This window comes from Coregonus lavaretus (assembly GCF_964263955.1).
Source record: "Coregonus lavaretus genome assembly, contig: HAP1_SCAFFOLD_3492, whole genome shotgun sequence".
NCBI classification, from domain to species: domain Eukaryota; kingdom Metazoa; phylum Chordata; class Actinopteri; order Salmoniformes; family Salmonidae; genus Coregonus; species Coregonus lavaretus.
The window spans coordinates 1-20,199 of NW_028162862.1; the positions used below are offsets into that span (position 1 = coordinate 1).

Sequence of the window (20,199 nt, forward strand, 5' to 3'; positions counted from 1 at the left end):
AAAATCCCCTTTTCAACTCGGTCTTCCAACAGCCGCTTTGTTTTGAGGTTTTAAAATCCTCTTTTCAACTCGGTCTGTGTTTTTGTATAATTATCTCTTTTACTGCTTCTTTTTTTTAGCTTTGATTGATTTATTTCAAGTTATTGTTTTAGTTTAAAGTGTGTTGCGGTTTTTAAATGCTCTTGAAATGAAGTTTGTTTTTGTCTTGAAGCCGATTGGCTGCTCGGTGGCCATCAGCACTTACAGCATGTTGGGGCATACCACCAAGAGGTCTTGGGAGGCAGAGAGGGTCATGGAGTGGATGAGGTCCCAGGAGTGGGGACTCATCATCCTGGACGAGGTGCACACCATCCCTGGTGAGTCTGTCAGGGGTTAGGGTTAGGGGTTTTGGTTAAGTTATGAGAGGTTAGGGTTAGTCTACACCATCCCTGGTGAGTCAGTCAGGGGTTTTGGTTAAGTTATGAGAGGTTAGGGTTAGTCTACACCATCCCTGGTGAGTCTGTTAGGGGTTTTGGGGTTTTGGTTAAGTTATGAGAGGTTAGGGTTAGTCCACACCATCCCTGGAGTGTCTGTCTATCGTTCTGTGGTTAGGGGTTGGGGTTAAGTTAGGAGGGGTTAGGGATAGGAGGGGTTAGGGATAGGAGGGGTTAGGGATAGGAGGGGTTAGGTTTAGGGACAGGGGGGGTTAAGGATAGGAGGGGTTAGGTTTAGGGACAGGAGGGGTTAGGTTTAGGAGGGGTTAGGTTTAGGGACAAGAGGGGTTAGGTTTAGGAGGGGTTAGGGATAGGGATAGGAGGGGATAGGGATAGGAGGGGTTAGGGATAGGAGGGGTTAGGTTTAGGGACAGGGGGGGTTAGGGATAGGAGGGGTTAGGTTTAGGGATAGGATGGGTTAGGTTTAGGAGGGGTTAGGTTTAGGGACAGGATGGGTTAGGTTTAGGAGGGGTTAGGTTTAGGGACAGGAGGGGTTAGGTTTAGGAGGGGTTAGGGTTAGGGTTAGGAGGGTTATGCTAATTCGATTTCCGTGCGGGCATCAGCTTTAGGGGGTTAACTGCCGGAGGACCAGAAAGTATTTTCTCTCTTCTGTGATGTTTCCAAAACATTTGTCTAATAACGTGTGCATTGTCTCGCCCCCATCTCTGTAGCCAAGATGTTCCGGCGTGTTCTGACCATTGTCCAGGCCCACTGTAAGCTGGGTCTGACCGCCACACTGGTCCGAGAGGACGACAAGATCGTTGATCTCAACTTCCTGATCGGGCCCAAGCTGTTCGAGGCTAACTGGATGGAGCTACAGAACAACGGATACATCGCTAAGGTCCAGTGTGCCGAGGTTAGTCTGTCATCCATACCTGTACCGGTCTGTGTGGGGCTTAACCTGGTGATGGGCAGGACAGAATAGCTAAGGTCCAGTGTGCCGAGGTTAGTCTGTCATCCATACCTGTACCGGTCTGTGTGGGGCTTAACCTGGTGATGGGCGGGACAGAATAGCTAAGGTCCAGTGTGCCGAGGTTAGTCTGTCATCCATACCTGTACCGGTCTGTGTGGGGCTTAACCTGGTGATGGGCGGGACAGAATAGCTAAGGTCCAGTGTGCTGAGGTTAGTCTGTCATCCATACCTGTACCGGTCTGTGTGGGGCTTAACCTGGTGATGGGCGGGACAGAATAGCTAAGGTCCAGTGTGCCGAGGTTAGTCTGTCATCCATACCTGTACCGGTCTGTGTGGGGCTTAACCTGGTGATGGGCAGGACAGAATAGCTAAGGTCCAGTGTGCCGAGGTTAGTCTGTCATCCATACCTGTACCGGTCTGTGTGGGGCTTAACCTGGTGATGGGCAGGTCAGAATAGCTAAGGTCCAGTGTGCCGAGGTTAGTCTGTCATCCATACCTGTACCGGTCTGTGTGGGGCTTAACCTGGTGATGGGCAGGACAGAATATACCTGGCTCATGGACTAGGACACCTCAAGGTCTAGTCTCGGAAGCCCAGACCCTAGGAAGCACTAGCGACCAGGGTCTGCGAATGATTTCTGACTCTCTTGGTAACTTCGAACAGGGGACACCAGGCAGACGTGCGAGGACGTCACGATTCAAAACCAAAGTTCGCACGCTAAACCTTCCCGTTTTTTTTGGTTTTTGGTGAAGTTAGTTGATGCAAACTAGCCACTTGCAAAATGCACGCTTAAGATAAGTAGCCTTGCATGATCTTTGGCTTGTGAACGGCTCATAGGAGCTCCTGTTTCTGTAGTGAGACAGCTTGATGTACCAGTACACCCCCTGGACAGGACACTAGTCTATCTCCTGTTTCTGTAGTGAGACAGCTTGATGTACAGTACACCCCCTGGACAGGACACTAGTCTATCTCCTGTTTCTGTAGTGAGACAGCTTGATGTACCAGTACACCCCCTGGACAGGACACTAGTCTATCTCCTGTTTCTGTAGTGAGACAGCTTGATGTACCAGTACACCCCCTGGACAGGACACTAGTCTATCTCCTGTTTCTGTAGTGAGACAGCTTGATGTACCAGGACACCCCCTGGACAGGACACTAGTCTATCTCCTGTTTCTGTAGTGAGACAGCTTGATGTACCAGTACACCCCCTGGACAGGACACTAGTCTATCTCCTGTTTCTGTAGTGAGACAGCTTGATGTACCAGTACACCCCCTGGACAGGACACTAGTCTATCTCCTGTTTCTGTAGTGAGGCAGCTTGATGTACCAGGACACCCCCTGGACAGGACACTAGTCTATCTCCTGTTTCTGTAGTGAGACAGCTTGATGTACCAGTACACCCCCTGGACAGGACACTAGTCTATCTCCTGTTTCTGTAGTGAGACAGCTTGATGTACCAGTACACCCCCTGGACAGGACACTAGTCTATCTCCTGTTTCTGTAGTGAGACAGCTTGATGTACAGTACACCCCCTGGACAGGACACTAGTCTATCTCCTGTTTCTGTAGTGAGACAGCTTGATGTACAGTACACCCCCTGGACAGGACACTAGTCTATCTCCTGTTTCTGTAGCTTGATGTACAGTACACCCCCTGGACAGGACACTAGTCTATCTCCTGTTTCTGTAGTGAGACAGCTTGATGTACAGGACACCCCCTGGACAGGACACTAGTCTATCTCCTGTTTCTGTAGTGAGGCAGCTTGATGTACAGGACACCCCCTGGACAGGACACTAGTCTATCTCCTGTTTCTGTAGTGAGACAGCTTGATGTACCAGGACATCCCCTGGACAGGACACTAGTCTATCGCAGGGCCTTACCCCCAATCTATTTAATTAATGCTGAGTGTCGAGCAGAGACGCACTTGGTCCCATTTTCACAGTCTTTGTTCTCTGATGACGCTGTTTTATAGTTCAGCTACAGAGTAGAGGAACGGGTTTAAACTGTGGAGCTGTTTTATAGTTCAGCTACAGAGTAGAGGAACGGGTTTAAACTGTGGAGCTGTTTTATAGTTCAGCTACAGAGTAGAGGAATGGGTTTAAACTGTGGAGCTGTTTTATAGTTCAGCTACAGAGTAGAGGAACGGGTTTAAACTGTGGAGCTGTTTTATAGTTCAGCTACAGAGTAGAGGAATGGGTTTAAACTGTGGAGCTGTTTTATAGTTCAGCTACAGAGCAGAGGAATGGGTTTAAACTGTGGAGCTGTTTTATAGTTCAGCTACAGAGTAGAGGAACGGGTTTAAACTGTGGAGCTGTTTTATAGTTCAGCTACAGAGTAGAGGAACGGGTTTAAACTGTGGAGCTGTTTTATAGTTCAGCTACAGAGTAGAGGAATGGGTTTAAACTGTGGAGCTGTTTTATAGTTCAGCTACAGAGTAGAGGAATGGGTTTAAACTGTGGAGCTGTTTTATAGTTCAGCTACAGAGTAGAGGAATGGGTTTAAACTGTGGAGCTGTTTTATAGTTCAGCTACAGAGCAGAGGAATGGGTTTAAACTGTGGAGCTGTTTTATAGTTCAGCTACAGAGTAGAGGAACGGGTTTAAACTGTGGAGCTGTTTTATAGTTCAGCTACAGAGTAGAGGAACGGGTTTAAACTGTGGAGCTGTTTTATAGTTCAGCTACAGAGTAGAGGAATGGGTTTAAACTGTGGAGCTGTTTTATAGTTCAGCTACAGAGTAGAGGAACGGGTATAAACTGTGGAGCTGTTTTATAGTTCAGCTACAGAGTAGAGGAACGGGTTTAAACTGTGGAGCTGTTTTATAGTTCAGCTACAGAGTAGAGGAATGGGTTTAAACTGTGGAGCTGTTTTATAGTTCAGCTACAGAGTAGAGGAATGGGTTTAAACTGTGGAGCTGTTTTATAGTTCAGCTACAGAGTAGAGGAACGGGTTTAAACTGTGGAGCTGTTTTATAGTTCAGCTACAGAGTAGAGGAATGGGTTTAAACTGTGGAGCTGTTTTATAGTTCAGCTACAGAGTAGAGGAACGGGTTTAAACTGTGGAGCTGTTTTATAGTTCAGCTACAGAGCAGAGGAATGGGTTTAAACTGTGGAGCTGTTATATAGTTCAGCTACAGAGCAGAGGAACGGGTTTAAACTGTGGAGCTGTTTTATAGTTCAGCTACAGAGCAGAGGAATGGGTTTAAACTGTGGAGCTGTTTTATAGTTCAGCTACAGAGTAGAGGAACGGGTTTAAACTGTGGAGCTGTTTTATAGTTCAGCTACAGAGTAGAGGAATGGGTTTAAACTGTGGAGCTGTTTTATAGTTCAGCTACAGAGCAGAGGAATGGGTTTAAACTGTGGAGCTGTTTTATAGTTCAGCTACAGAGTAGAGGAACGGGTTTAAAATGTGGAGCTGTTTTATAGTTCAGCTACAGAGTAGAGGAATGGGTTTAAACTGTGGAGCTGTTTTATAGTTCAGCTACAGAGTAGAGGAACGGGTTTAAACTGTGGAGCTGTTTTATAGTTCAGCTACAGAGCAGAGGAATGGGTTTAAACTGTGGAGCTGTTTTATAGTTCAGCTACAGAGTAGAGGAACGGGTTTAAACTGTGGAGCTGTTTTATAGTTCAGCTACAGAGTAGAGGAATGGGTTTAAACTGTGGAGCTGTTTTATAGTTCAGCTACAGAGTAGAGGAATGGGTTTAAACTGTGGAGCTGTTTTATAGTTCAGCTACAGAGTAGAGGAATGGGTTTAAACTGTGGAGCTGTTTTATAGTTCAGCTACAGAGCAGAGGAATGGGTTTAAACTGTGGAGCTGTTTTATAGTTCAGCTACAGAGTAGAGGAATGGGTTTAAACTGTGGAGCTGTTTTATAGTTCAGCTACAGAGTAGAGGAATGGGTTTAAACTGTGGAGCTGTTTTATAGTTCAGCTACAGAGTAGAGGAATGGGTTTAAACTGTGGAGCTGTTTTATAGTTCAGCTACAGAGTAGAGGAATGGGTTTAAACTGTGGAGCTGTTTTATAGTTCAGCTACAGAGTAGAGGAATGGGTTTAAACTGTGGAGCTGTTTTATAGTTCAGCTACAGAGTAGAGGAATGGGTTTAAACTGTGGAGCTGTTTTATAGTTCAGCTACAGAGTAGAGGAACGGGTTTAAACTGTGGAGCTGTTTTATAGTTCAGCTACAGAGTAGAGGAATGGGTTTAAACTGTGGAGCTGTTTTATAGTTCAGCTACAGAGTAGAGGAATGGGTTTAAACTGTGGAGCTGTTTTATAGTTCAGCTACAGAGTAGAGGAATGGGTTTAAACTGTGGAGCTGTTTTATAGTTCAGCTACAGAGTAGAGGAATGGGTTTAAACTGTGGAGCTGTTTTATAGTTCAGCTACAGAGCAGAGGAATGGGTTTAAACTGTGGAGCTGTTTTATAGTTCAGCTACAGAGCAGAGGAACGGGTTTAAACGGTGGAGCTGTTGAATATTACAGAGAGTAAAGTCACTAGCGTGCCCATGTCACTAATGTGGCTGAAATGATTAGAAGGGTTTTTCGGGGACGGAGCTGTAAAGCACATTGTGGATAAGCCCCATCTTGATCTAGGACGTGTTAGGTGGTTCCATCTTAAACCTTGTTAGTTCATCAAAATGAGAGGGGCTGAAGTAATCAGGATTTACTGTACGTGAGCTCGAGAATAATCCAGACTTTCTTTTTCTGAGAACTTCTGAAGCTTATTCTTCACGACCTGGTGTGAACCGCTACACCATAAGGTATAGTGGTAATCACCTGCCTGCCGGTGGCTGTAGTGTTTCCTAGACCAGAAACTTTTACCTTTTGGTTAACCTTGAGACACACTCCAGTCTCCTTTTTCACCTCATTTATCACCTGATTTACTGAACAAAAGGCACATCTCAATAGGAGATCCTGGTATAACATTTACATATTTTACATTTTAGTCATTTTAGCAGACACTCTTATCCAGAGCAACTTACAGGAGCAATTAGGGTTAAGTGCCTTGCTCAAGGGCACATCGACAGATTTTTCACCTAGGTCGCCTCGGGGGATTAGAACCAGCGACCTTTCGGTTACTAGGGCACAACGCTCTTAACCACTAAGCCACCTGCCTGACATGCAACAAGTGTTCTCTATCGCTCCTCTATTGGGGGGGAGGCTGATGACATCAGAGGGCACCTTCAGACCAACTCTTTGATTGGCCCACTCCGTGAAGTTTGCGCTTTTTCAAAATGTATGTTTTTACCCCTTAAGTGTGTGTACGTTACTGTATTTCTACTGGGATATTGTTTTTCCAACAGGACAAGATCAAAATAGCTGAAGTGCGTCTTTTTAATGTTGTACTCTCACCTGATAGTTGGTCACCTAACTGACATCCAAGGTAGCTCACAGTATCCAGGCGATAGCTACTGGCTTGGCCGGAGTTTTACTGTTCTCTGTTGCCAGGGAAGGAGAGTTGTGACATATACTATTGCACTAGGGCATTAAAGCCAGGGGATCCCCCCAGTTTAATATTGGATCCAAAACAGGGTTGATTCAGTTTTTACCCAGGTGGAGTGACGGCTTATTTTCAGATAACGATTTGCTAACGTGAAGACGCTCTGAACTCAGGGGTTTTACCAACGTGGCGACGCTCTGCACTCAGGGGTTTTACCAACGTGGAGACGCTCTGCACTCAGGGGTTTTACCAACGTGGCGACGCTCTGCACTCAGGGGTTTTACCAACGTGGAGACGCTCTGCACTCAGGGGTTTTACCAACGTGGAGACGCTCTGCACTCAGGGGTTTTACCAACGTGGAGACGCTCTGCACTCAGGGGTTTTACCAACGTGGAGACGCTCTGCACTCAGGGGTTTTACCAACGTGGAGACGCTCTGCACTCAGGGGTTTTACCAACGTGGAGACGCTCTGCACTCAGGGGTTTTACCAACGTGGAGACGCTCTGCACTCAGGGGTTTTACCAACGTGGAGACGCTCTGCACTCAGGGGTTTTACCAACGTGGAGACGCTCTGCACTCAGGGGTTTTACCAACGTGGAGACGCTCTGCACTCAGGGGTTTTACCAACGTGGAGACGCTCTGCACTCAGGGGTTTTACCAACGTGGAGACGCTCTGCACTCAGGGGTTTTACCAACGTGGAGACGCTCTGCACTCAGGGGTTTTACCAACGTGGAGACGCTCTGCACTCAGGGGTTTTACCAACGTGGAGACGCTCTGCACTCAGGGGTTTTACCAACGTGGAGACGCTCTGCACTCAGGGGTTTTACCAACGTGGAGACGCTCTGCACTCAGGGGTTTTACCAACGTGGAGACGCTCTGCACTCAGGGGTTTTACCAACGTGACGACGCTCTGCACTCAGGGGTTTTACCAACGTGGAGACGCTCTGCACTCAGGGGTTTTACCAACGTGGAGACGCTCTGCACTCAGGGGTTTTACCAACGTGGAGACGCTCTGCACTCAGGGGTTTTACCAACGTGGAGACGCTCTGCACTCAGGGGTTTTACCAACGTGGAGACGCTCTGCACTCAGGGGTTTTACCAACGTGGAGACGCTCTGCACTCAGGGGTTTTACCAACGTGGAGACGCTCTGCACTCAGGGGTTTTACCAACGTGGAGACGCTCTGCACTCAGGGGTTTTACCAACGTGGAGACGCTCTGCACTCAGGGGTTTTACCAACGTGGAGACGCTCTGCACTCAGGGGTTTTACCAACGTGGAGACGCTCTGCACTCAGGGGTTTTACCAACGTGGAGACGCTCTGCACTCAGGGGTTTTACCAACGTGGAGACGCTCTGCACTCAGGGGTTTTACCAACGTGGAGACGCTCTGCACTCAGGGGTTTTACCAACGTGGAGACGCTCTGCACTCAGGGGTTTTACCAACGTGGAGACGCTCTGCACTCAGGGGTTTTACCAACGTGGAGACGCTCTGCACTCAGGGGTTTTACCAACGTGGAGACGCTCTGCACTCAGGGGTTTTACCAACGTGGAGACGCTCTGCACTCAGGGGTTTTACCAACGTGGAGACGCTCTGCACTCAGGGGTTTTACCAACGTGGAGACGCTCTGCACTCAGGGGTTTTACCAACGTGGAGACGCTCTGCACTCAGGGGTTTTACCAACGTGGAGACGCTCTGCACTCAGGGGTTTTACCAACGTGGAGACGCTCTGCACTCAGGGGTTTTACCAACGTGGAGACGCTCTGCACTCAGGGGTTTTACCAACGTGGAGACGCTCTGCACTCAGGGGTTTTACCAACGTGGAGACGCTCTGCACTCAGGGGTTTTACCAACGTGGAGACGCTCTGCACTCAGGGGTTTTACCAACGTGGAGACGCTCTGCACTCAGGGGTTTTACCAACGTGGAGACGCTCTGCACTCAGGGGTTTTACCAACGTGGAGACGCTCTGCACTCAGGGGTTTTACCAACGTGGAGACGCTCTGCACTCAGGGGTTTTACCAACGTGGAGACGCTCTGCACTCAGGGGTTTTACCAACGTGGAGACGCTCTGCACTCAGGGGTTTTACCAACGTGGAGACGCTCTGCACTCAGGGGTTTTACCAACGTGGAGACGCTCTGCACTCAGGGGTTTTACCAACGTGGAGACGCTCTGCACTCAGGGGTTTTACCAACGTGGAGACGCTCTGCACTCAGGGGTTTTACCAACGTGGAGACGCTCTGCACTCAGGGGTTTTACCAACGTGGAGACGCTCTGCACTCAGGGGTTTTACCAACGTGGAGACGCTCTGCACTCAGGGGTTTTACCAACGTGGAGACGCTCTGCACTCAGGGGTTTTACCAACGTGGAGACGCTCTGCACTCAGGGGTTTTACCAACGTGGAGACGCTCTGCACTCAGGGGTTTTACCAACGTGGAGACGCTCTGCACTCAGGGGTTTTACCAACGTGGAGACGCTCTGCACTCAGGGGTTTTACCAACGTGGAGACGCTCTGCACTCAGGGGTTTTACCAACGTGGAGACGCTCTGCACTCAGGGGTTTTACCAACGTGGAGACGCTCTGCACTCAGGGGTTTTACCAACGTGGAGACGCTCTGCACTCAGGGGTTTTACCAACGGGAAGACGCTCTGCACTCAGGGGTTTTACCAACGGGAAGACGCTCTGCACTCAGGGGTTCTCAAAACACTGCCTTGTGTCTTGTGGGACACAGGAAGCGTATAATCATCGGCTTAGAGAAAAAGGTCACAGGAACCGGCTGCTTTCAAGTCATCGATGTCCAGCAGGGAATCTTGCCCCCAAGGAAATATAGCTGCTGCATTTGGAGTAGCTAATGGGAATCCTAATAAACTAATTAACTAAACTAGACCTGATCTGACTTGACTTAAACCTTGCCTCATCTTATCTGGCCTGATTTGACCTGATCTTTTTTTCCCCCCCCGTCTTTTTTATTCGTTTTCAAGCATAAGTTTACAATTCAACATTTCATAAATTAGTGTAATGGGGTGGGGGAGTAGACGTCAACAACAAGTTAGTAGCAGGAGGTTGGCTTTATGGGTAGACTGTCTTCTGGAGCAACAAGTAAGAGTAGGGGTGCTAACCCCGGTGTCCTGGCTTAATTCCCAACCTGGCTCTCGTACCGTCATGGCCACCCTAATCATCCCCAGCTTCCAATTGGCTTAAGCCCTATTGAGACGGGACTAGTTTTATTATAGAAACCTTGGTAATGTAATTGTTACCTCAGCATGTTGTTGTTTTTTCCAGAGGGCGATTAAACTTTTTTTTAACCAAAATTAACCCTTGCAATTTAATTTTTTTCTCATTCCAAAATGGACAGTTATGACGGAAGCCTGGAGACTGTTCTAAGGAGAGCCTAATATTGTCTTTCAGTTCTAAAATAATAAGAAAGGTCAATAAAGGACCGTGAACTGTATGAACCGGACGTTTAACTGACGGATTTGGCAAAATATCGTCCGTGACCAAACAGATCATCTGAAGTCTTTGTTGGGGATGTTGACAAGGATGGCGATTCGCGTGGGATAAGTATTATCAGAGGAACTAGGAGTAAAACAGTAGTTTACCTTTTTATTTTACCAGGTTAGTCTCGTTGAGAATAAAACCTATTTCCTAAGAGAGACCTGGCCAGGAAATCGGCACACACTTCCAGACACAAAGACAACATAAAACACAAAACGGTTTAAATTATACATTTACACATTGAGCAGGCGATCATTATTTTGGGGAAGTGTGACACGTCTAGGGGTCAAAACATCGACATCCCCCCACTTTATTGTCCTCCGTAGATTTGACCCTTTGCCCCTAGCTTTGAACTCGTTCAAGGAGACGAGCTCCTGCAATTTAATGTCCTTATGTAGCTTGTTCCAAGTGGAAGAGGACTGGAATGCTTGTTTTTTTTTTACCAGCTCTGTACAAAATACATTCCTGTGAGCGTAGCCGATAGTTGTCGTTTGTCTGCTAGACAATGTAGGTACCTGGAAAAACTCCCCAGTCCTTAACGATTACAAGCATACCCATAACATAACGCAGCCACCACTGTGCTTGAAAATATGGAGTGGTAATCAGTAATGTGTTGTATTAGATTTGTCCCAAACATAATGCTTTGTATTCAGGACAAAAAAATACATTTTTTGCAGTATTGCTTTAGTATTTATTGCAAACAGGATTCATGTTTTTGAATATTTTTATTCTGTACAGGCGTTCTTCTTTTCGCTCTGTCATTTAGGTTAGTATTGTGGAGTAACTACAATGTTGTTGATCCATCCTCGGTTTTCTCCTATCACAGCCATTTTAACTCTGTAACTGTTTTAAAAATCACCATCAGCCTCATAGTGAAATCCCTGAGAGGTTTCCTTCCTCTCCGGCAACTGAGTTAGGAAGGACGCCTCACAATTCCCTGCTCGACTGAGGGACCTTACAGGTAATTGTATGTGTGGGGTACAGAGATGAGGTACAGTGGGGAAAAAAAGTATTTAGTCAGCCACCAATTGTGCAAGTTCTCCCACTTAAAAAGATGAGAGAGGCCTGTAATTTTCATCATAGGTACACGACGACTATGACAGACAAATTGAGATTTTTTTTCCAGAAAATCACATTGTAGGATTTTTAAAGAATTTATTTGCAAATTATGGTGGAAAATAAGTATTTGGTCACCTACAAACAAGCAAGATTTCTGGCTCTCACAGACCTGTAACTTCTTCTTTAAGAGGCTCCTCTGTCCTCCACTCGTTACCTGTATTAATGGCACCTGTTTGAACTTGTTATCAGTATAAAAGACACCTGTCCACAACCTCAAACAGTCACACTCCAAACTCCACTATGGCCAAGACCAAAGAGCTGTCAAAGGACACCAGAAACGAAATTGTAGACCTGCACCAGGCTGGGAAGACTGAATCTGCAATAGGTAAGCAGCTTGGTTTGAAGAAATCAACTGTGGGAGCAATTATTAGGAAATGGAAGACATACAAGACCACTGATAATCTCCCTCGATCTGGGGCTCCACGCAAGATCTCACCCCGTGGGGTCAAAATGATCACAAGAACGGTGAGCAAAAATCCCAGAACCACACGGGGGGACCTAGTGAATGACCTGCAGAGAGCTGGGACCAAAGTAACAAAGCCTACCATCAGTAACACACTACGCCGCCAGGGACTCAAATCCTGCAGTGCCAGACGTGTCCCCCTGCTTAAGCCAGTACATGTCCAGGCCCGTCTGAAGTTTGCTAGAGTGCATTTGGATGATCCAGAAGACGATTGGGAGAATGTCATATGGTCAGATGAAACCAAAATAGAAATTCTTGGTAAAAACTCAACTCGTCGTGTTTGGAGGGCAAAGAATGCTGAGTTGCATCCAAAGAACACCATACCTACTGTGAAGAATGGGGGTGGAAACATCATGCTTTGGGGCTGTTTTTCTGCAAAGGGACCAGGACGACTGATCCGTGTAAAGGAAAGAATTAATGGGGCCATGTATTGTGAGATTTTGAGTGAAAACCTCCTTCCATCAGCAAGGGCATTGAAGATGAAACGTGGCTGGGTCTTTCAGCATGACAATGATCCCAAACACACCGCCCGGGCAACGAAGGAGTGGCTTCGTAAGAAGCATTTCAAGGTCCTGGAGTGGCCTAGCCAGTCTCCAGATCTCAACCCCATAGAAAATCTTTGGAGGGAGTTGAAAGTCCGTGTTGCCCAGCGATAGCCCCAAAACATCACTGCTCTAGAGGAGATCTGCATGGAGGAATGGGCCAAAATACCAGCAACAGTGTGTGAAAACCTTGTGAAGACTTACAGAAAACGTTTGACCTGTGTCATTGCCAACAAAGGGTATATAACAAAGTATTGAGAAACTTTTGTTATTGACCAAATACTTATTTTCCACCATCATTTGCAAATAAATTCATAAAAAATCCTACAATGTGATTTTCTGGATTTTTTTTCTCTCATTTTGTCTGTCATAGTTGATGTGTACCTATGATGAAAATGACAGGCCTCTCTCATCTTTTTAAGTGGGAGAACTTGCACAATTGGTGGCTGACTAAATACTTTTTTCCGACTCTGTAGTCATTCAAAAATCATGTTAAAAAAATGTAAATGTAAAATGTAAAATGTTAAACACTATTATTGTACACAGAGTCCATTAAACTCATTATGGGACTTTTATTTTTATTTATTTTTGAACCCAATTTTCGATCTTGTCTCATCGCTGCAAATCCCCAACGGGCTCGGGAGAGGCGAAGGTGGAGTCATGCGTCCTCTGAAACATGACTCGCCTAACCGCGCACCTTAACATCCGCACCAATGTGTCGGAGGAAACACCGTTCAACTGGCGACCAGAGTCAGCCCGCAGGCACCCGGCCCACCACAAGGAGTCGCTAGAGCGCGATGAGCCATGTAAAGCCCCCCCCCCCCCCCCCAGCCAAAACCTCCCCTAACCCGGACGGCACTGGGCCAATTGTGCGGCGTACTAACAAAACATAATTCCACACTGACATTATGGGTTATTGTTTGTAGGCCAGTGACAATAAATCTAAATGTTATCCATTTAAATTCAGGCTGTAACGCAATAAAATGTGGAGGAAGTCAAGAGGTGTGAATACTTTCTGAAGGCACTGTACCTGTTGTTGCTGTTTTTGTTAAACTCTACCGTATTCAACAGATTATCCAGCTGGCTCTATGACTGGTTCTGGAGTTGGATTTGTCATAAGCATTGATTTTAGGGAAAACCTTACCACAGATGGAATCCACTGGCCTATCTTTGACGTCACCACAGATGGAAACCACTGGCCTATCTTTGACTTCACCACAGATGGAAACCACTGGCCTATCTTTGACTTCACCACAGATGGAAACCACTGGCCTATCTTTGACTTCACCACAGATGGAAACCACTGGCCTATCTTTGACGTCACCACAGATGGAAACCACTGGCCTATCTTTGACGTCACCACAGATGGAAACCACTGGCCTATCTTTGACGTCACCACAGATGGAAACCACTGGCCTATCTTTGACGTCACCACAGATGGAAACCACTGGCCTATCTTTGACGTCACCACAGATGGAAACCACTGGCCTATCTTTGACGTCACCACAGATGGAAACCACTGGCCTATCTTTGACGTCACCACAGATGGAAACCACTGGTCTATCTTTGACGTCACCACAGATGGAAACCACTGGCCTATCTTTGACTTCACCACAGGTGGAAACCACTGGCCTATCTTTGACGTCACCACAGATGGAAACCACTGGCCTATCTTTGACTTCACCACAGATGGAAACCACTGGCCTATCTTTGACGTCACCACAGATGGAAACCACTGGCCTATCTTTGACGTCACCACAGATGGAAACCACTGGCCTATCTTTGACTTCACCACAGATGGAAACCACTGGCCTATCTTTGACGTCACCACAGATGGAAACCACTGGCCTATCTTTGACTTCACCACAGATGGAAACCACTGGCCTATCTTTGACGTCACCACAGATGGAAACCACTGGCCTATCTTTGACGTCACCACAGATGGAAACCACTGGCCTATCTTTGACGTCACCACAGATGGAAACCACTGGCCTATCTTTGACGTCACCACAGATGGAAACCACTGGCCTATCTTTGACGTCACCACAGATGGAAACCACTGGCCTATCTTTGACTTCACCACAGATGGAAACCACTGGCCTGTCTTTGACGTCACCACAGATGGAAACCACTGGCCTATCTTTGACGTCACCACAGATGGAAACCACTGGCCTATCTTTGACTTCACCACAGATGGAAACCACTGGTCGATCTTTGACGTCACCACAGATGGAAACCACTGGCCTATCTTTGACGTCACCACAGAGGGAAACCACTGGCCTATCTTTGACTACACCACAGATGGAAACCACTGGCCTATCTTTGACTACACCACAGATGGAAACCACTGGCCTATCTTTGACGTCACCACAGAGGGAAACCACTGGCCTATCTTTGACTACACCACAGATGGAAACCACTGGCCTATCTTTGACTTCACCACAGATGGAAACCACTGGCCTGTCTTTGACGTCACCACAGATGGAAACCACTGGCCTATCTTTGACGTCACCACAGATGGAAACCACTGGCCTATCTTTGACTTCACCACAGATGGAAACCACTGGTCGATCTTTGACGTCACCACAGATGGAAACCACTGGCCTATCTTTGACGTCACCACAGAGGGAAACCACTGGCCTATCTTTGACTACACCACAGATGGAAACCACTGGCCTATCTTTGACGTCACCACAGATGGAAACCACTGGCCTATCTTTGACTTCACCACAGATGGAAACCACTGGCCTATCTTTGACGTCACCACAGATGGAAACCACTGGCCTATCTTTGACGTCACCACAGATGGAAACCACTGGCCTATCTTTGACTTCACCACAGATGGAAACCACTGGCCTATCTTTGACTTCACCACAGATGGAAACCACTGGCCTATCTTTGACTTCACCACAGATGGAAACCACTGGCCTATCTTTGACGTCACCACAGATGGAAACCACTGGCCTATCTTTGACTTCACCATCTATTGTTATCTCCGGAGTTTTGGCATCTTCCATAAATTGCGGCCATGAATCCGCCACAGAAACAGTTAGAAAGGGTCTCCCGAGTGGCGCAGCGGTCTAAGGCACTGCATCGCAGTGCTGAAGGCGTCACTCGTAGTTTCAACAGTAGGATGAACAGGGCTCGTAGTTTCAACAGTAGGATGAACAGGGCTAGTAGTTTCAACAGTAGGATGAACAGGGTTAATAGTTTAAGCAGTAGGATGAACAGGGTTGATAGTTTCAACAGTAGGGTGAACAGGGCTCGTAGTTTCAACAGTAGGATGAACAGGGCTAGTAGTTTCAACAGTAGGATGAACAGGGTTAATAGTTTAAGCAGTAGGATGAACAGGGTTGATAGTTTCAACAGTAGGATGAACAGGGCTCGTAGTTTCAACAGTAGGATGAACAGGGCTCGTAGTTTCAACAGTAGGATGAACAGGGCTCGTAGTTTCAACAGTAGGATGAACAGGGCTCGTGGTTTCAACAGTAGGATGAACAGGGCTCGTAGTTTCAACAGAAGGATGAACAGGGCTCGTAGTTTCAACAGTAGGATGAACAGGGCTCGTAGTTTCAACAGTAGGATGAACAGGGCTCGTAGTTTCAACAGTAGGATGAACAGGGCTCTTAGTTTCAACAGTAGGATGAACAGGGCTCGTAGTTTCAACAGTAGGATGAACAGGGCTCGTAGTTTCAACAGTAGGATGAACAGGGCTCGTAGTTTCAACAGTAGGATGAACAGGGCTCGTGGTTTCAACAGTAGGATGAACAGGGCTCGTAGTTTCAACAGTAGGATGAACAGGGCTTGTAGTTTAAACAGTAGGATGAACAGGTTAATAGTTTCAACAGTAGGATGAACAGGGCTCGTAGTTTCAACAGTAGGATGAACAGGGTTGATAGTTTAAACAGTAGGATGAACAGGGCTCGTAGTTTCAACAGTAGGATGAACAGGGCTCGTAGTTTCAACCGTAGGATGAACAGGGCTAATAGTTTAAACAGTAGGATGAACAGGGCTCGTAGTTTCAACAGTAGGATGAACAGGGCTCGTAGTTTCAACAGTAGGATGAACAGGGCTCGTAGTTTCAACAGTAGGATGAACAGGGTTGATAGTTTAAACAGTAGGATGAACAGGACTCATAGTTTCAACAGTAGGATGAACAGGGTTAATAGTTTAAACAGTAGGATGAACAGGGCTCGTAGTTTCAACAGTAGGATGAACAGGGCTCGTGGTTTCAACAGTAGGATGAACAGGGCTCGTAGTTTCAACAGTAGGATGAACAGGGCTCGTAGTTTCAACAGTAGGATGAACAGGGCTCGTAGTTTCAACAGTAGGATGAACAGGGCTCGTAGTTTCAACAGTAGGATGAACAGGGCTCTTAGTTTCAACAGTAGGATGAACAGGGCTCGTAGTTTCAACAGTAGGATGAACAGGGCTCTTAGTTTCAACAGTAGGATGAACAGGGCTCGTAGTTTCAACAGTAGGATGAACAGGGCTCGTAGTTTCAACAGTAGGATGAACAGGGCTCGTAGTTTCAACAGTAGGATGAACAGGGCTCGTAGTTTAAACAGTAGGATGAACAGGGCTCGTGGTTTCAACAGTAGGATGAACAGGGCTCGTGGTTTCAACAGTAGGATGAACAGGGCTCATAGTTTCAACAGTAGGATGAACAGGGCTCGTAGTTTCAACAGTAGGATGAACAGGGCTCGTAGTTTCAACAGTAGGATGAACGGGGCTCGTAGTTTCAACAGTAGGATGAACGGGGCTCGTCGTTTCAACAGTAGAATGAACAGGGCTCGTGGTTTCAACAGTAGGATGAACAGGGCTCGTGGTTTCAACAGTAGGATGAACAGGGCTCGTAGTTTCAACAGTAGGATGAACAGGGCTAGTAGTTTCAACAGTAGGATGAACAGGGCTAATAGTTTCAACAGTAGGATGAACAGGGCTCGTAGTTTCAACAGTAGGATGAACGGGGCTCGTAGTTTCAACAGTAGGATGAACAGGGCTCGTGGTTTCAACAGTAGGATGAACAGGGCTCGTAGTTTAAACAGTAGGATGAACAGGGCTCGTCGTTTCAACAGTAGGATGAACAGGATTAATAGTTTAAACAGTAGGATGAACAGGGCTCGTAATTTCAACAGTAGGATGAACAGGGCTCGTAGTTTCAACAGTAGGATGAACAGGGCTCGTAGTTTAAACAGTAGGATGAACAGGGTTAATAGTTTCAACAGTAGGATGAACAGGGCTCGTAGTTTCAACAGTAGGATGAACAGGGTTGATAGTTTAAACAGTAGGATGAACAGGGCTCGTAGTTTCAACAGTAGGATGAACAGGGCTCGTAGTTTCAAAAGTAGGATGAACAGGGCTAATAGTTTAAACAGTAGGATGAACAGGGCTCGTAGTTTCAACAGTAGGATGAACAGGGCTCGTAGTTTCAACAGTAGGATGAACAGGTCTCGTAGTTTCAACAGTAGGATGAACAGGGTTGATAGTTTAAACAGTAGGATGAACAGGACTCGTAGTTTCAACAGTAGGATGAACAGGGTTAATAGTTTAAACAGTAGGATGAACAGGGCTCGTAGTTTCAACAGTAGGATGAACAGGGCTCGTAGTTTCAACAGTAGGATGAACAGGGCTCGTAGTTTCAACAGTAGGAAGAACAGGGCTCGTAGTTTAAACAGTAGGATGAACAGGGTTAATAGTTTCAACAGTAGGATGAACAGGGCTCGTGGTTTCAACAGTAGGATGAACAGGGCTCGTAGTTTCAACAGTAGGATGAACAGGGCTCGTAGTTTCAACAGTAGGATGAACAGGGCTCGTAGTTTCAACAGTAGGATGAACAGGGCTCGTAGTTTCAACAGTAGGATGAACAGGACTCGTAGTTTCAACAGTAGGATGAACAGGGTTAATAGTTTCAACAGTAGGATGAACAGGGTTGATAGTTTAAACAGTAGGATGAACAGGGCTCGTAGTTTCAACAGTAGGATGAACAGGGCTCGTAGTTTCAACAGTAGGATGAACAGGGCTCGTGGTTTCAACAGTAGGATGAACAGGACTCGTAGTTTCAACAGTAGGATGAACAGGGCTCGTAGTTTCAACAGTAGGATGAACAGGGTTGATAGTTTAAACAGTAGGATGAACAGGACTCGTAGTTTCAACAGTAGGATGAACAGGGTTAATAGTTTAAACAGTAGGATGAACAGGGCTCGTAGTTTCAACAGTAGGATGAACAGGGCTCGTGGTTTCAACAGTAGGATGAACAGGGCTCGTAGTTTCAACAGTAGGATGAACAGGGCTCGTAGTTTCAACAGTAGGATGAACAGGGCTCGTGGTTTCAACAGTAGGATGAACAGGACTCGTAGTTTCAACAGTAGGATGAACAGGGTTAATAGTTTAAACAGTAGGATGAACAGGGCTCGTGGTTTCAACAGTAGGATGAACAGGGCTCGTAGTTTCAACAGTAGGATGAACAGGGCTCGTAGTTTAAACAGTAGGATGAACAGGGTTAATAGTTTCAACAGTAGGATGAACAGGGCTCGTAGTTTCAACAGTAGGATGAACAGGGTTGATAGTTTAAACAGTAGGATGAACAGGGCTCGTAGTTTCAACAGTAGGATGAACAGGGCTCGTAGTTTCAACCGTAGGATGAACAGGGCTAATAGTTTAAACAGTAGGATGAACAGGGCTCGTAGTTTCAACAGTAGGATGAACAGGGCTCGTAGTTTCAACAGTAGGATGAACAGGGCTCGTAGTTTCAACAGTAGGATGAACAGGGTTGATAGTTTAAACAGTAGGATGAACAGGACTCGTAGTTTCAACAGTAGGATGAACAGGGTTAATAGTTTAAACAGTAGGATGAACAGGGCTCGTAGTTTCAACAGTAGGATGAACAGGGCTCGTGGTTTCAACAGTAGGATGAACAGGGCTCGTAGTTTCAACAGTAGGATGAACAGGGCTCGTAGTTTCAACAGTAGGATGAACAGGGCTCGTAGTTTCAACAGTAGGATGAACAGGGCTCGTAGTTTCAACAGTAGGATGAACAGGGCTCTTAGTTTCAACAGTAGGATGAACAGGGCTCGTAGTTTCAACAGTAGGATGAACAGGGCTCGTAGTTTCAACAGTAGGATGAACAGGGCTCGTAGTTTCAACAGTAGGATGAACAGGGCTCGTAGTTTCAACAGTAGGATGAACAGGGCTCGTGGTTTCAACAGTAGGATGAACAGGGCTCGTGGTTTCAACAGTAGGATGAACAGGGCTCATAGTTTCAACAGTAGGATGAACAGGGCTCGTAGTTTCAACAGTAGGATGAACAGGGCTCGTAGTTTCAACAGTAGGATGAACGGGGCTCGTAGTTTCAACAGTAGGATGAACGGGGCTCGTCGTTTCAACAGTAGAATGAACAGGGCTCGTGGTTTCAACAGTAGGATGAACAGGGCTCGTGGTTTCAACAGTAGGATGAACAGGGCTCGTAGTTTCAACAGTAGGATGAACAGGGCTAGTAGTTTCAACAGTAGGATGAACAGGGCTAATAGTTTCAACAGTAGGATGAACAGGGCTCGTAGTTTCAACAGTAGGATGAACAGGGCTCGTAGTTTCAACAGTAGGATGAACAGGGTTAATAGTTTAAACAGTAGGATGAACAGGGCTCGTGGTTTCAACAGTAGGATGAACAGGGCTCGTAGTTTCAATAGTAGGATGAACAGGGCTCGTAGTTTAAACAGTAGGATGAACAGGGTTAATAGTTTCAACAGTAGGATGAACAGGGCTC

General features: G+C 46.5%; 1 protein-coding gene across 1 annotated transcript in view; it reads left to right on the forward strand.

Moving 5' to 3' along the window:
- Nucleotides 1-211: 211 nt before the first annotated feature.
- The window catches only part of LOC311118767 (general transcription and DNA repair factor IIH helicase/translocase subunit XPB-like), a gene marked incomplete at its 5' end in the record, with an annotated part of 44,157 nt that continues 24,169 nt past the window's right edge, over nucleotides 212-20,199 (forward strand). Inside the window, 2 exons of the mRNA XM_084193547.1 lie at nucleotides 212-356; nucleotides 1,145-1,329. Coding sequence (XP_084049673.1) covers nucleotides 212-356; nucleotides 1,145-1,329 — 330 coding nt within the window. The remainder of the gene's footprint in view (nucleotides 357-1,144; nucleotides 1,330-20,199) is intronic.